Source organism: Oryzias latipes, chromosome 23 (assembly GCF_053564925.1).
Source record: "Oryzias latipes strain Hd-rR chromosome 23, Olatipes_Hd-rR_3.1".
Lineage (NCBI taxonomy): Eukaryota > Metazoa > Chordata > Actinopteri > Beloniformes > Adrianichthyidae > Oryzias > Oryzias latipes.
The window spans coordinates 22,728,639-22,744,718 of NC_136259.1; the positions used below are offsets into that span (position 1 = coordinate 22,728,639).

At 40.7% G+C, this 16,080-nt stretch overlaps 1 protein-coding gene across 1 annotated transcript; it reads left to right on the forward strand.

Annotated features, from left to right (window-relative positions):
• Positions 1-12,353: 12,353 nt before the first annotated feature.
• Positions 12,354-15,779, forward strand: pmch (pro-melanin-concentrating hormone). The gene is made up of 3 exons (XM_004083265.5): positions 12,354-12,636; positions 14,037-14,157; positions 15,565-15,779. Exons 1-3 carry the CDS (start codon positions 12,400-12,402, stop codon positions 15,612-15,614), a joined length of 408 nt encoding a protein of 135 aa, XP_004083313.1. The 5' UTR covers positions 12,354-12,399; the 3' UTR covers positions 15,615-15,779.
• Positions 15,780-16,080: the final 301 nt, after the last annotated feature.

Here is a 16,080-nt window from a genome sequence, read left to right on the forward strand (position 1 = left end):
CTTCCAATGTCAAATAGATGGTTGAAGGTTATGGTGAGCTCATGTCTGTGCAGATAAGTGTGTGCGCTCGTGTGTGTGCCTCCCAGGAAGCCGAAACACTAAATTATTGACATATTTAGATTATGCAACCAACCTACCACTAAAGTGGATAAAAGGAAGACAATCATTACATTTTGAACAGTGTCTTTATCAGTCAGAACACTTATGCAACAAACCTAGGACAAATGTAAATAGATCACAAAAGTCCAAAAATATGAAAATCCAATGCAGAAAAGGTTAGAATATATTTTCATCCCTGTAATTTTATGGCCCCGTTTTAGTGTTATCTAAAAATAACACAGATTTTTGACATCCATCCAGTCAGAAGGATTTCTGTTCGACTTTAATCCAAATTGCATTTAAAAATGCTCCGTTTGCTATAAAACATTCCCAAAGTCTGGAAACGCAATAACCCAAATAAATGTAGAAAGTGTTCAACTATATTATCAAAATTTGATTTTACAGCTCAGTTTATGTTGCACCTTATTTAATGCATCAATTAAAGGGCCTATATCATATAAAAAAATTTTTTTTTTTAGCTTTTAAGTGTATCATATTGTTAATTATTCACAAAAAACAACCCCAAAGCGGTACTTTGATCCATTGACGCATTTCTGAGTATTCCACTAAAAACCTGGGCTCTGACCACCAGCGCCTCCCAATCCATGAAAACGAGCGGGTTCTCACCTTCACATGTATAAACGTGGGGGAATCACTCTGGTAAAGAAGGGTCTGCGCAACCAGCACTGTCCCCCAGGCTAACACACACTTTCCCTGCAGAGCTAGCCCCTGATTGGCAAAACACTTTTATTTTAGCATTCACTTTGAGAAGAGGTGGTTCGTCATGCCTCCAATCTGCAGAGACAACAATGGCTCGTGTTCTGCATAAGACAATGTTGGGAAAAGGTTTTTGTCTTAGCTTTTTATTGAACAGTCAGAAACTTCCAGCAGACATCTTCGGGGTCGTTGTGGTACCTCGTGCACTTTAAAGTCCAGATTTCAATTAGGTCAAGAGTGTAAGGCTCCAGAATATGCACATCTATCTTTGCAAAAATGTTGGATGTTGTTTGTTTTTGTGGGCGGAATGCAGTCATGCTGCCGAGGCCGACTCTACTATCATATATATGGATATAGTTTACTCTGAAAGGCTTGAGAATAACATGATGAAGGCCTTTAAAAAAACGGATTGATACTGATCTTTTTTTTCAAAGTAAAAAATACACGCTCGTTTAGTTTTTACTTAAATGTGTGCAGTTTTGGTGAGCACTGCTATAACTCTTCAGCTTTGCCTTTGACAGCACATGACTTTAACTTTTCTCTTCTTTTAAACATTTCACTCACTTAAAAACATTTTTTTTGAAAACTTCAAAGTTGTTGCGGGTAAATAACAGATCAATACCACTTTTATATCAGTTCTTATACCTGTTAGTATGGCTGTCAGGAAGTTTTAAAATGATCACTGTTAAATCTTCTCTTCAAACTTACACCTATATTTAAAAAAATTGTGAAATTTTCTCTGTTTGCTTGGAAAATTATAAGAACACCACTGACATTGGTCCTTTTGTTGATATTTTTACCTTTTTTTTAGCATAAAAACAGTAAAAAACTCATTAGATTCTACTGTTGATACGTAAACAACAAATTTATAGACTAACGCTTCGCTATTTCTACAACTAATTGGAAATATTTAACCACAAAATGTGTTCTTGTCTCCTAATTTTCTCTTTTTTGGTTAAACAAAATCCTGGCATGTTTCTTGTACCCAAACTAGCTACACAGCCATTGACCGTATATTAATAACTGGACAGAGTGTGAGTGAGACGTCATCCTTAGAAGATGCCTTGCTTCCGGTTCCAACCATTCTTCTGTGATATGTCCGTCGTCGGACGTATCGTCCTCAGTGAGTCGTGATTGGTCCATGTCAGTCTGAGTCTACATTTCTATGGTAACCACTCTCTCTAATCAGTAGTGAGCTTGTTAGAAGGCCACACCCCTTCCACTGAAACAGGGCTCAGGAGAAGCTGTCAATCTAACGCTTCGAACGATCATCCTCAGGCCACCTACTTTTATTGAGTCATCTGATTAGTCAGTTTAATGCTTGAATAACCTGCGCCACGGCAAAAATATCCTAAAAAAATTATAAGGATTAGCAAAAGCATGTTAAGGTGCAAGGATGATTATTCAGACCAATAGAATGAGTAATAGCTGTTTATATCTCTATAGCCTGTGGGATTTCCACTTTTTTGGACCATCAGGTAGTTCCTGTTTGGAACAAAAGAGGGGCGGGGTCACTCAGTCCAGTTCTCGTATACGGTCAATGTACACAGCTAAAGGAACTATACCATGCACATACAAGTTGTTAGTCCAGTCACACTTTAGCTTAGTAGATTATTTCCTGCTTCTTGACAATTAATCATTTACTACTGGAAAGCCTATTATTTTCCATTATTTGGTGCTGCATTTGTAGGAAATGGCTAATTTGGCTAGTTTCTCATGGGTGCTACACATATTCAGCTCTGCTGCTAATCAGACAAATGCTTGTTTCTTTCAAAAGTGGCAAAAGTTAAAAGGGTAATAAAGAGGCTTTTTCCGTAGTACAAGATTCGTTGTCAAGAAAGATTTACACTACAAAACACAACTTTACCTAAGTTGATTAGGCTTATTTAAATGTAGTTTTAGCCTGTTTTTGTTTTTTTAGTTTCTCTCTGTCAGTTCGAAATGTACAAGCGCTTAACTGGTTTTTTAATCTGTTTTTTTTTATCTTTAGCACATATTTGATAAAATAACTTTATTTCCTTGCTTGAAAATAGCATCACATATAAATCAAAATTGCATGGCCAGTAGAACTAATATGGACTTTTATTTTTCTTTTGTACTTTTTGAGCACATTCCAATATACCGAGCTGACCTGTTCTTGCTGTTTGAACGAGCCAGCATTCTTTTTTTTCTTATTGCAACGCTCCAAATGACGCGGAGAGACCTTCCTTTTAACCCTTGTGCTATCCTAGGCACTTTAACATTGGGAGTTGGGTCATCTAGACCCACTAGACAGTGCTCTGAACCTTTTTTCTTCAATGATTTGTGATCTTCACTGGTGTCCATAGATTACATGAAATCCCTCCACCTTTATCCACCTTTGTCATGCTAGGGATAACACGTCAATGTAAGGGTGGGGTCATAGGATAGTACAAGGGTTAACCGAGACAAGTGCAGGACCACACCTCATGATTGATGTTGTCACACCGGTCACATGTCTATGCACCCCAGACCACACCAGTCTTGTCTTTCACTGTTTTTTCTGAAGTCCTCAAGTCCAGAACCTCTCGCTACGACCTTTAACCTTCCTTATCATCAATATTCTGCAAAGAAATGTTTTAATAAACACTTGTACTTATATAATGGTATGCTCCTTGCCTGTAAAAAATGAGTGTGTCTGTAGTGGTGTGTGTGTTTTCCACCATATTTAGGCTTTTTAATTGAACTTGGAATTTTTTTTGGCCCATTCCTCCCAACAAGTTTTTTTTTTCTGACTCGAATGAGCTTGAATAAAGGTTTTCCACCTTGAGTCCTTTAGTACAAACCAAAGACTTTTTGATAAGAACAAACAGTGAAACTAAAAAAATCATTATCATCAGTCAAAAGTCTCTGCAGCATCTTTGGTGTATTAGAAATGTTCTAGATAGCCACAGAAACCGTCGTGTAAAAATCATCAATAAAGCATAAAATGTGTCTTTTAGGAGTCTCTAAGGTGTTCAATGATAAAGTATAATCTCTACAGGCTCACTGTCCAATAAACTGTTTGATGACAGCAACTTTTATTTATGGTGCTTGGTTGCCTTCTGTAGACAAAAAATACTGACAAAACTGTTCACCATTCCTGCTGAATAAACCACTTGTCAAAATCGCAGAAATGTGTCAGTTCTTTGTTTTATTTTATTTGCAAATAAAGTTTTTAACACCTTTTGGTTTTTTAAACACCTAAATGATTCATATTGTCAGCCAGTCATATTTAATGATAGAAAAAAAAGCCCTCTGACAAAGTAATTGCTATTTTAAAATGTGATTTAGCATATTTTTATGAAAGTCTTGTCACATCCAGGCCTGATCACTGCCAAATCTACTGAATCAGTAAATGATGACACAATGATGATATAATGATGAATGAAGAAACTGAAGTACAGATGAGAAACACACTCCTTGACACGTTGCGGTCTGAAGAACTTTTTTTTAGCGCTTTGGGACTCCAGAGAACCACGATGGGAGCTGTAATCCACGGATGGAGGAAACTCAGGACAATGGAAAACCTTTCCAGGAACGATCGACCGATCATTAAAAATTTGTTACTTCCTAGAACACAACTTGGGGTCGTCTTTTAGACTGGTCATAAAAGGGGGTCATAAAAGACGCAAGAACAACCTGTACTGAACTGCAGGCTTCAATTACCTCAGTTATGCTAAGTGTTCACGGTTCACTGATACATAAAAAAACGACTCGACAAAAATGGAGAAAAGCACTTGAGCAAACAAAGAGACAAGGTTCTTCAGACATTTAAGAAAAACGTAATATCCCCAAAAAACATACATTTTGACAGCCACCTATTCCTTGTTGGGTCAAGGCGTTGCTGAACCTGGCCACTGTTGGATAAAGTCAGGGTTCACCTTGGACAGGTCACCAGGGCCACACACATTCCCACCTAAGGACAATTTAGAATCATCAATTAACGTATGAAAGAAGTGGAAAGAAGTGCTGGAGAAACCCACGTATGAACTAAGATAACTCCACATAAAAAGGCTTCATTGGGATTTGAGCCTTTACGCTGTGATTGCTAGCCACTACACCACTGTTGTCAAACAATTTTGATAGATGAGTCAAAAGAAGAACTTTCTAGATGTTTGTTTGGTTTGATCCAGAGTTAAACTAAGAAATCGTTTCATAAGAAACGATAAAACAGCACCTAAACACGGTGGTCGTTCTGTGAGGGTGTGGGGTTGTTTTTTCTTTCAGTGAATTTTAAGAATAAATGTCCTCAATGTAAGCATTTGGGATTTAAAAAAAAGAATAAGTCCAACCCTAAATGAACCAAAAACTAACAAAGTGAAGGTTTTGGAGTGTCCCAAAGTTAAGAGTTAATTTAAACGTTAATCATAGCATGACCTAAGAAAGAGAAACCCTTCTATGAACCTGACTTTAGTCTTCTTTGTTGGATTTAACCCTTGTGCTATCTTAGATGACCCCACCCTCCGTGTTATTCCTACTATGACAAAGGTGGAAAGATTTCATGTAATCCATGGACACCAGTGAGGATCACAAATCATTGAAGAAAAAAGGTCAGCACCTTGTCTAGTTGGTCTAGATGACCCAACTAATAATGTTAAAGTGCCTAGGATAGCACAAGGGTTATATCAGCTCTCTTTGGGTTCATGCATTGACTATAAATGAGAACTGGACTGAGTGATCCCTCCCCCAAACAGGAAATAGTCGCTGGTTCCAAGAAGCCAAAATCCCATAGACTTCTATAGAGAAAGAAACAACTATTACTTAGTCATTCTATTTGTCAGAATAGCCATTAACACCTTCTTGCTAATCCTAATATGTTTCATCCTCTTTTTTTCTAAGTGCAAGTTTTTGAAGTTTTAAACTAACCAATCGGATGTCTCAATGAAAGTATGTTGTCTAACGCCCAATGTTCTAAACTTTTGTCTGACAGATTTTGTGTTGCCCCCTTTATTTGGTTGGGGGGTGGGCTTCCAACAGGCTCATCCCTAATCGGGGAGAGTTGTTGCCATAGAGACGTTGATTTACACCAATTTGGACCAATCGCTGCTTTCTAAGGTTGTCTGGGTCCAACATAAGGGCGACCCTATCGCAAAAAAATGAAATGATTTCATTTGGTTGGAGCTGGAAGTAAACCGTTTTCTATGGGTGACGTCACACTCACTCAGTCCAAATCCCATGTACAGTCAATGGGTTGATGAAATCCCATGTACAGTCAATGGGTTGATGACATGTTCTGTTTTGTAATTTTCTTTAATAAGTCTTACCTGGGTTAACTGGTAACTGACCCACAGCTGTCCTTTGTTAGTCTGTTAGTCCTCAATGTATCTAAGGGTGTATTCAAACTTAAAAAGTCAGTCGGTCCGGATCGAGTACGCTTAATTTGGTCCAGCTCAAGTCCTGAACTTTGGATTTGGTGTGTATTCAGACTGTCCTCAAGCGGACTATTCTGTTTCGATGCAAAGCTTGTAAACAAAACCAAGTGACTAAAGTTCTCTTCAGTCAATGGCTAGGAATTTTGAGGGTGGGGCAAAGCAACAAGAGAGAGAATGATGGATCTTTTAATAATAATGGATTGGATTTATCTGCGCTTTACAAGACACCCAAAGCGCTTACATTGTGTCCATTATTCATTCACTCCTCATTCATACTTGGTGATGGTAAGCTATGGTTGTAGCCACAGCTGCCCTGGGGCAGACTGACAGAGGCGTGGCTGCCATTTTGCGCCTACGGCCCCTCTGACCATCACCGGGATCATCCATGCGCATTCACACACCAGTGGAGCCACACTGGAGGCAAGGAGGGTGAAGTGTCTTGCCCAAGGACACAACGACATTTTTGGCTGGTGGGAGCGGGGATCGAACCGCCAACCCTTCGATCATTGGACGACCCGCTCAACCACCTGAGCCACTGTCGCCTTTTGCATTTTGCAGTCCTTTTTGGGATAGTTGACTGATTAAAATTCTATATTTTGCTGTCCAATTTTGAAGATCTTTATCAATGTAAGCTACAACGCTTTTTACTCTAGTACGAGTCATGCTGCAAGGTATTTAATAAGGAAACAACAGCTATCAAGGTATGCTGATAAGTTTTTATAGTTTGAGAAGCAATGTGTGTCACATTCTAAGTTGTTTGATGAGGTCATCCAACCACATTTCAATGAGTTACTCCGCTAGTCTGTTTGCATCCCATAATGCCCGGGTTTGGTGGCCATTTTGGTTCAGTTGTTCCACTCTGGGAACAGATTGTATTCAGACTGGGAAATTTGAGAGCAAACTGAAGCTCAGTCTGATGGGAAATGAACTGAGAACCACTTCGAAAAATGGGTCAGAGAGCGGTTCATGGTCCCCACTCCAATTCAGACTAAAAATTTGTTCCGGATTATCAGGGGAAACGAACTCTGGTTCATTTTAACCTTTGTGCTATCCTAGGTACTTTAACCTCGGGAGTTGGGTCATCTAGAACCACTAGACAGTGCCTTGAACCTTTTTTCTTCAATGATTTGTGATCTTCACTGGTGTCCATGGATTACATGAAATCTTTCCACCTTTATCCACCTTTGTCATGGTAGGGAGAACACGTCAATATAAGGGTGGGGTCATCTAAGATTGCACAAGGGTTAAGCGAACCAAATGTGTCCAGCCGAAATACACCCTTTAGCCTCGTTTCCACTAAGCGGGACGGTACTGGAAGGAGTGGTATGGTACGGTCCAGTAAATTCTGGTGAGCGTTTCCACTCAGTTGAGCCTCTTTTCCACTAAGTGGTTTGTTTTCGTGCCGCGTGTGTGTTGTGTAGACCGCTAGTGTGTCATTGTAGTGCGACAACTAGAAGAGCAACAACAATGGAGGTCATCCAGCAGCTCGTCTTTTTATTACTTTACTTCTGGTACATCGTGTATAACAGGCATTTTCAATGTGGACCCGTGACCAAAACACAGGTCTACATGACCAAAACACAGGTCTAGCATTTGGGTTTTTCACAGGAAACTGCTAAAACTCAAATGCTTACAAACGTTGGAAATGCTCACTTAAATGTGCACTATATTGGCGTTTTCAATGTCGTCATCACTTTCTGCCAATCAACGGGTGGCTACAGCGGGTCAACTCTAACCGTTCGTTCCACTTTTCAATGGATCTACAACCGATGGGATCCTCCAAGAGGTACAGTTCGGTACTGGTCAATGTGGCCATTTTACAATGGAAACGCTCAAAATACCGTACCGGACCGCTAAGTGGAAAAGAGGCTTATGTCTCGGTTTTCAGTCCTTCTTTCTTTTCTTGTTAGTTTTAGAGGTAATTGTTTAAGTTGCTGCCTGCTCTAAGTTTGAGTGCCCAATCTTCACCACTTTATGAAAAAGGTATTACATTTTGTCAGTTTTTGCTGCAGTGGGTCACATAAATATTTCTGACAATTATGGGAAAACAACAATGATTCAATTGCAACAATCAAATAACTTTAAACTCTTTATTTCTATCAGAGCACATTAGTAAAACCCGACGAAAGAAAATGGTACTTTCCTAGAAGAGGTGAGGTCTGCCAAAGCAAACCGGGACTGGTTCTCCTTTAGCAGGTTCAGCATTTTGGAAGATGCTCACCCTGACAGGCGTGGAGCTTCAGCTCGCCCGCTCTCAGCACTTCTTAATCAGATGTATATATTTGGCACGGGTCAAACCTGATTAAATTGTCTGTGGTCGATGCCGAGCAGACAGCAAAGACCTGCATGTGTAGGAGCAGGGAGGTTGGTGAGGCCCAGGTCATTGAGGCCAGCCTGGATGTTATTTCATCCCTCTCTGTGACTTCTACAGACTCAATTATCTCTCCCTAATGATCAAATTGCAGGGTGCAAGCTTGCAAGATTTGGAGTTCAAATAAATCGAAGAGATTGTTTGCAGCAGAGCCCAAGCAGCGGAGAGAAACCGAACCACAACAATTACAGTAAGCCAATTTTCAGCTCATATACGGATGTGCAGCCCTCTAAAAACCAACGAGGACGTCAGGGAGGACATGTTTATCTTCTCAGTTTATGCAAATTTCAGGTTGTGTTGTGGGTCTTGACAGTGTAACCAGGAAATGTTTGAATAACCTCAAAAACCAGGATGGTTCTGGAACAAACACAATCCCTTCCTATTGATCCGTGTGCACACTGGGATCCAGTGCATCTGAGGACACGGATTTTGGCCCGAGCCGTGAAACCCAATCCCCCCACACACACACTTTTCAACTCCTCATCGTAAGCACACAATTGTCTTCTGAATGACCTTGTGGTCCGTTTCACGACACTCACCGATTCCACTTCTATTGTGGTTATTATAAAGAGTGAGGGGCCTCTTTCGCTGTGCAGCCCTTCACTTCTCGTCCAACGGTTCACAGTGTTTTTTCACTTTGCTGAGTTTGAACTTTTGTCAGCCGTCAGTTCAGCGTTTGTTGTCTCTAATCCCGAAAAGACCACAGGATTTTTTTTGGCCTTGATGCAGCGATCCGGCTTTGGGGAGCGATAGTCGATTGTGACGAATTTACAAGCAGCCTTGGGCTGTGTCGGTGCAAATGCACCGTGCTACCGCAAAAATTTTAGCAGCTAGATTAAAGCAAATTGTGTCTAAGCCCCGGGATTTGCAGATTCTCTGTTTCTCGGTTACAGACGACAGTGGAAATTCACTGAGGCTTGATTGTAGCAGGAGAGTGTTGGCTCAGCTGTGCGCTTTAAGAACCCATGATGTCAGAGCCTTATTTTCCTTGGAGAGACTTTCATCAGCTGCATTGTTCCAGGAAACCATCGTCTGTTCAGGGCAAAAAAAAAAAAATCAACCCTATCCAAAATGTGACACACACCCTCACATACACCACCATTTTTGCACCCGCATCTCTGCTGAACGCAGCACAACGACCCCTGGCTCAGCTCACACTCTAAGGCATCCTGCATCGGATTTCCTTGAAACCGAACCCTCCACGGCGTTTGTCGTTCCTCTCTTTTTGTTTTCCATGCGAAGATGAGTGTCAGTGATGAAAGGCAGCATGTTAATGCACGACGAGGAAGTGAAGCAATGCTGCTTGTGATGTCATACAGCCCAGATGTAGGTGGTGTGACTTGAAGCGCCGCACCGCTGTCTGACAGGTGATGCAAAAGGAGCAAAAGATAAAACGCTCCCAACTCATCTGCACACTTGAGCGAAAACACCTGAACGCTCGCCACGTCGCCACTTTGTTGGAATCAGCTGAAGATCCGACAATCTGTATTGTGAAAACATAAATATTTTGTAAATAATGGTCATGGATACCTCTGAATCACATCTGGTCGTCATAAGATTATTTGACTCTTGGCTTTTTCTGCTGGTGTTCTTTGTCAGAAAATTATGGTAATGATTTCCTTGAAATCCAGACCAAGGAAAAAATCCGAGCATTACCAGATAAAGACCTTCACCTCAGCTTAGAGTTGAATCTTCGGTTATTTCCTGGGTGAAGCGTTCAATCAGACGGATTTTGCTTGGGTTTGCAGTCTGTCCATTTTCCATATCGAGCTCATAAAAGAAGAAGAACTGCGGCTAGAGGCACGGCAGCATTATCAAAGAGAAAGAAAGAGGTTAGAACAACAGTGGAAGGAGCTCACATGCTCGCCTGTGCTTCTGCTGGAACGGCCGTGCCCCGGAGGACAAGTTCAGCCCTTCAGTAGAAGTCTTCTCCAGCCAACAAAAATACTTACATAAATAAAGTCTGACCGCTCCAAGTACAATCACTTTAGCTGAGCTCCGTAGTTGTTATTCATGCCCCGGTTCTCCACCCTCCTGTGATGTTACCAGGGTAAGCCCTTTGAGCGGAGGAGAAGCCTTCGAAGAGCTGGCTCGACATTTTTTCTCGCCTTTTATCAGCAGCTGACAGTCAGTGATTAAATGTGGGAACCAATCGATTAAATGATCTGAGAGGCTAATCACACAGGAGGGGTTAAAATAAAGTTCTTTCTTTTTGCTAAACCTCAAACAAAAGTATTAAATGCATGGCCTAAATGTTCATGCAGAAATAACACCTTGGTAGGGAGGCGGAGCTTGATTTATCACTTTTAAATAAAAAAGATATTTCGCAAACTGTTTCTTTAACCTTTTGACACCGGAGTTGTCACAGGGACACTCAAATAAGACACACTCTTTGAACTACAGTAACTTTTCGACCGTTTACAAAATTAACGCAATTCCAACAGATTCTGACGCAGCTTTTAGTGTTGTGTGTTGGCTCGAAGCTGCTTTTGCCTCAGAATCCGTTGGAATTGCGTAAACATTTAAAGAGTTATGATACTCGAAAGAATGTCAACACTGGAGCTAAAGCCCAGGTGTTTGGGTTAAATTAGTCAACACTTGCCAAAATTGCAATGCTACGCTGGATAAGCAATCTGATTTTGGGGCCTTTAATGCCGTTAAAAGGAAGTCGGTACAACCCAAGTGCTTTTGAGCCATAGGCCCTAAATTGATGGTCATTTAGGTTTTTTTCTGTTTGCGCTCAGAATTATGGCTCAGTTATTGATCACGTTTTAAGCCACAGAGCAGGCCCACACCATTATACTACTACCTCCAAGCTCAGCTGTTGTTATAACTGCTTTTTAAATGCTGTGTTGGTTAGATTCTAGTTGTAGCAGGTTGCACAATTTCCGGAAAGTTCTTCTCTTGTCTCAACAGAATATTTGGATTTTATGACCTAGACATTTTTTACAGTTTTGTGTGGTCTCTTTCATCTCGTATCATGAGCTCTGACCTTTCTTGAGAAAACTTACACCTGCAGTTCTTTGCATCTTGTTCTGCTTCTTAAATATCCTTTAAATCATGGAGCGCCTTTCCATTTGTTGTTCAGGAATCTAAGCGAAACCCTAATGCCTTGGAAGAGTATTGTTAAGATGTTCACACTGATGCATCTTGATATTTTCGTTGGTTTATTTAGTTCCTATTATCTGCTTTTGACAACTTTCAGCCAGGCTTTATTTGGTGTGCATGGATCCACCAACCATTCAAAAAACTATTCTGCTAAAATCAAACTCTAATGCAATTTTGAACATTTTAACATAGGAGTCAATGGGGAAATTGCTTTCTTTTGAAACCAGCCCCCAGTGGTCAATTGAAGAACTTCAGCATTTTGTACTTGCAGGTTTACTTTGAATATAAAATTGAGAGGTGGAGGATGTCAGCTTTTTGTTTTTTACAATTGGTCAAGGCCCAAAGCTGTAAGTGAACACCAACTCTCAGGTGTTTTTTAAAGTGTGTGTAAAGAACCTGTAAATGGAAAACAACATTAATACGCAGCCTTTTCTCAGTCAGTCTCTTATCACCTGCTGAGATCCTTTCAGCTTGTGGATGTCAAAAGAGAACATCTGATATTACTTCCTGCCCTCTGACCCCACTCTCACCACTATCTTTCTCCTTTAATTATTGCATCAAAAACCAACTGAATGAACTTTTCTTTTCCATTAATGGGATAACAGCTTCCCTTCTCTACCCTTTGAACTTTTTTAGCCCTAAAAAGAGTGCCTCGTTTGTTATGGAGGTATATTTAAGTCTGTCTTGGAGATTTAGAGCAGATACAGCGCTGGCATACCAGTTGTTGACATCATGATGTCAGCCTTCTCTGTCCTGGTCACCTTAGTGCTGTTCTCTGAACTGAACAGCCGCCTGATTGCTTTGCCATCTTCCAAGGCAGAAGATGCAGCAGACCAAGATGGCCTGGACTCCGTACTGGATGATGAATCTGTGATGAAAGCAGCCATGATTCGTCCAACATACAGATGGAGTCTCATGTTGGACAACAATGTGAAGGATGAGGAGAGCCCCCAACTGGTCGTCATATCGGTGAGTTACGTACAAACATTCCACCATTAAAACAGCCATAAAAATATATGATCAAAGAATTAGTTTCAATCAAACTTTATTCAAATGTACAAACAGGTAATATTGGCTGCAGGTTATTCTGCTGGAATAGTTTATTTTATATTTTTTAACTCTACCAGTTCAACTTGTTCGATATAGTGAAAAGAAAAGAAAATGTAAAAATGCCCAGATATATCAAATATTTTTTAGGACAATAATTCATAACTTGATTTAAAAAATAATAATAATATGATGTCATAGACAAATTTGCACATTTACATACCGTATGACCCATCAAACTCATTGAATATAAGTGTGCATGTTTATTTATCATTTTTTCGTTGTACCTTTAAAGTCAGACTAGGCTTAAGTTGGTGCCTGATTTTTGTAGCGTCCACTTTGAAGGCGAAGATAAACTTTACCCTAAAAAGTTAAGAGGAAAAAAAACAGTTCAGAAAGCCACTTCAGCCATGAAAATATTGTCTGACATGAAATGGGTTTGTGGCCTGAATAAAGTTATTTAATTACATACAGTACATACATGGCGTGAGTTGTATTTGTGACCGTACCCTATTTGCGGAATTGTCGAAAAAATCCTATTTTCATTCTTTACACACACAAAAACAGTTAAGAAAACTGTCTTGGGTTAGCCAAAGTACCGGACCAAACTATTATAATGATATACTATAAATAAAACTAATAAATCTGATTCTTTTAGCAGAACATATTGATCTGAGCCGTCTTTTTTGCGCAGTAACTGTGTCGGAATTCCTCTAAAAACCATCTGAACGGTGCAACAACGGAGGAAATCTCCTCTCCTCTGTGTGACTGAACAATTTACCCTTTGAATTGGCAAATGTCCTGCAGTCCACGGCTAACTCAAGGCTTTACGCACACTCCAATAAAAGTATTTTACAGCAGCACTGGAAAATACTATCAGCTGAAAAGGTCAAATGATCACAAGTCTATAAATGGTTTATTGAAATCGCAGCGGGAAGAATGATGATATGCTGGTGTTCCATCAGAGATTTGGGTGCTGCCGTTTATCTGGACTGTATCTGGTGACCGCATCTCCCATGTGTCATGAGCACAATAGCTATCTATGTGGTAATGGAGCGATAATGGAGACAACAAAGACATCCAGATGTTTTGAAGCTTTTGGAGGCAAACGGGCCACCGTGTTGTTGTAAAAACGAGGGGAACGTGTTTGTTCCACTTTACTTACGTGTGGCTTGGATCAGCTGACGAAACGCAGATCCAAACCATGTGCTGGAAGTGAAAGGACAATCTTCAATAGCTGCAGCTCCACTCCCAGAGCCTGGAGTGAGGGAATGAATATGAGCTGCTGTTGCCAGATGTAATAACCCATTTGTTTACTGCAGGACACGAGGCTGAAGGGGCGAAGTTTCCGGGGTCTGAACTCAGCCTTCACTCGAAGACTAACTGAGAGAAGCCCAAGCGACTATAGCATGAACATTGATCGGAGAGACAAAGACCTGAACAGTAAGTCTTCGATTATTATATAAGCTCTTGAGTTGCGCTCACACCGGGATCAGGGAAGTCCAGTTTCAATGTTAAGTCAATGTGCAGACACAATCTGGCAAAAGTCATGGTTTATCAAGAGTTCAAATATCTGAACTTAGGCAAAGAAGACACAGTGCATCAACCAATCAAGCACTCTGCTTTCGCCCATGAACGTGTTGATGATGTATCAGGAGATGGAGTCTAAAACCAACGTGGAAGAGGATCTGATTGTTTGCCTCAAGAACTTTACGATATTTTTCTAAGTAGACAATAAATCAAAAACACACTGAAGCCCATCTTGCCCCTGGAGGAAGGTTGGCGCCAGTGTTTGGCAGCGGAGCCGCAATTAGCGTGTGAATGTGTCTGTGAATGGGACTGTAACTATAAAGCGCTTTGGGCCTTCAAGGAAGGTAGAAAAGCGCTATATAAGTATACGCCAGTTACCATTTATTTCTATTTTTACCCTCCTTGGACTAATGCGTCAAACTAGATCATAGACAGATGGAAGTACAACTGAAACTGTCCGTCATTCAGACACAGGTCCTGCAGTAGATGGTTATCCTCCCGGTACAGGCAGAGTCTCTGAATGATCTCATGAACCCAGACGTGGTTACCGATGTTTTTGGCCGGATCTAAATTCTTCTCCTACCCCCACGGCTTCTCCCTACCCCTCCAATTGTAGCGATATTTGGAGGGGCATGGTTGTCCGAAATAGTTGTTTTAAGGGCTAACCCTCACAGTGGAGGGATGGCGAGCCCTCCACCATGAAGGTGTCCTGCTTTGCACCGTGCTGTGGAGGAGAGGCACTTTTCTTTAGGTGGGTGTGATCTGATGAACAGATGTTTACGTTTAAATGTTTATAATGACTTTTTGTTGTAGCATAACCGTTTTAAAGGTATTAAAAGCGATGTTTTTATGTATTTTCTGAGCACTAGCAATTCCGTGCTAATTGAGCTGACTGGCGACTATTGACTCGTCATCAAGTGGGAGTACAACCAAATTAAAAGACACTAGTTTTTCAGAACTCTCCGTTTGGAGGGCTAAATGTAGGGGTAGGGAGAAGATGCTAGGGTAGGGGAAGAATTCGGATTTGACCTTAGTAGAGCTCTTCAAAATGAACAAACCTGATCTCTTAACATCATCCATGTCTTCGATGCACTGTAAATGAGCTAAACACTCATGTAGCTATGAGGCTAAAAACTCATGGATACAGAGGCAGAGATTCCTCCCGCACAAGTCAGAGTATCAAGTTTATGAACACATTTTTGGACTAACGTTGGGCAGCGTCAAAAGAGGCGTGCAATGCAAATTTGACTTGCAAATCATGTTTGGTGTGAATTAAAGTTGTCAATATTCATTAAGTCTTTGCTTTTTTTTTTTTTGCAGTGCTGCGATGTATGATAGGAAGAGTGTATCGGCCTTGTTGGAGTTCATAACTTCTGCTGCAGCTGTTTCAACATCGTCACGAAGAATTTCTTCCAATTGTGTGTCAATGGAGTAGAGAGCAGGACAACCCCCTTGACTGTATCTGAGAACTGGACGAGGTGGCTCCTCCCCCCTTGTGTTTCAAACAGGAAGTACCCGCTGGGTCCAAGAAGCCAAAAACCCATACTATGGAGAAATAAACAGCTATTAGTCAGTGATTCTATTTATCATAATAACTGTTCTTGCTTTAATACCTTTTTATCATGTTCTTGACAATCCTATAATTTATGATATTTTTCGATCGTTCAAGTTATAAACCAACCAATGGGATGCCTTTATAAAGGTAGGTGGTGCCTGCTGGCCCTCACGTCCAACGTTTGAAATGTTTGACAGATTTTGTGTAGGCTGCTTTAAGTGGGCTATTCTGATTGGTGAGAGTGGTCCCCAGAGAAACCCAAACCAATCGCAGCTCACTGG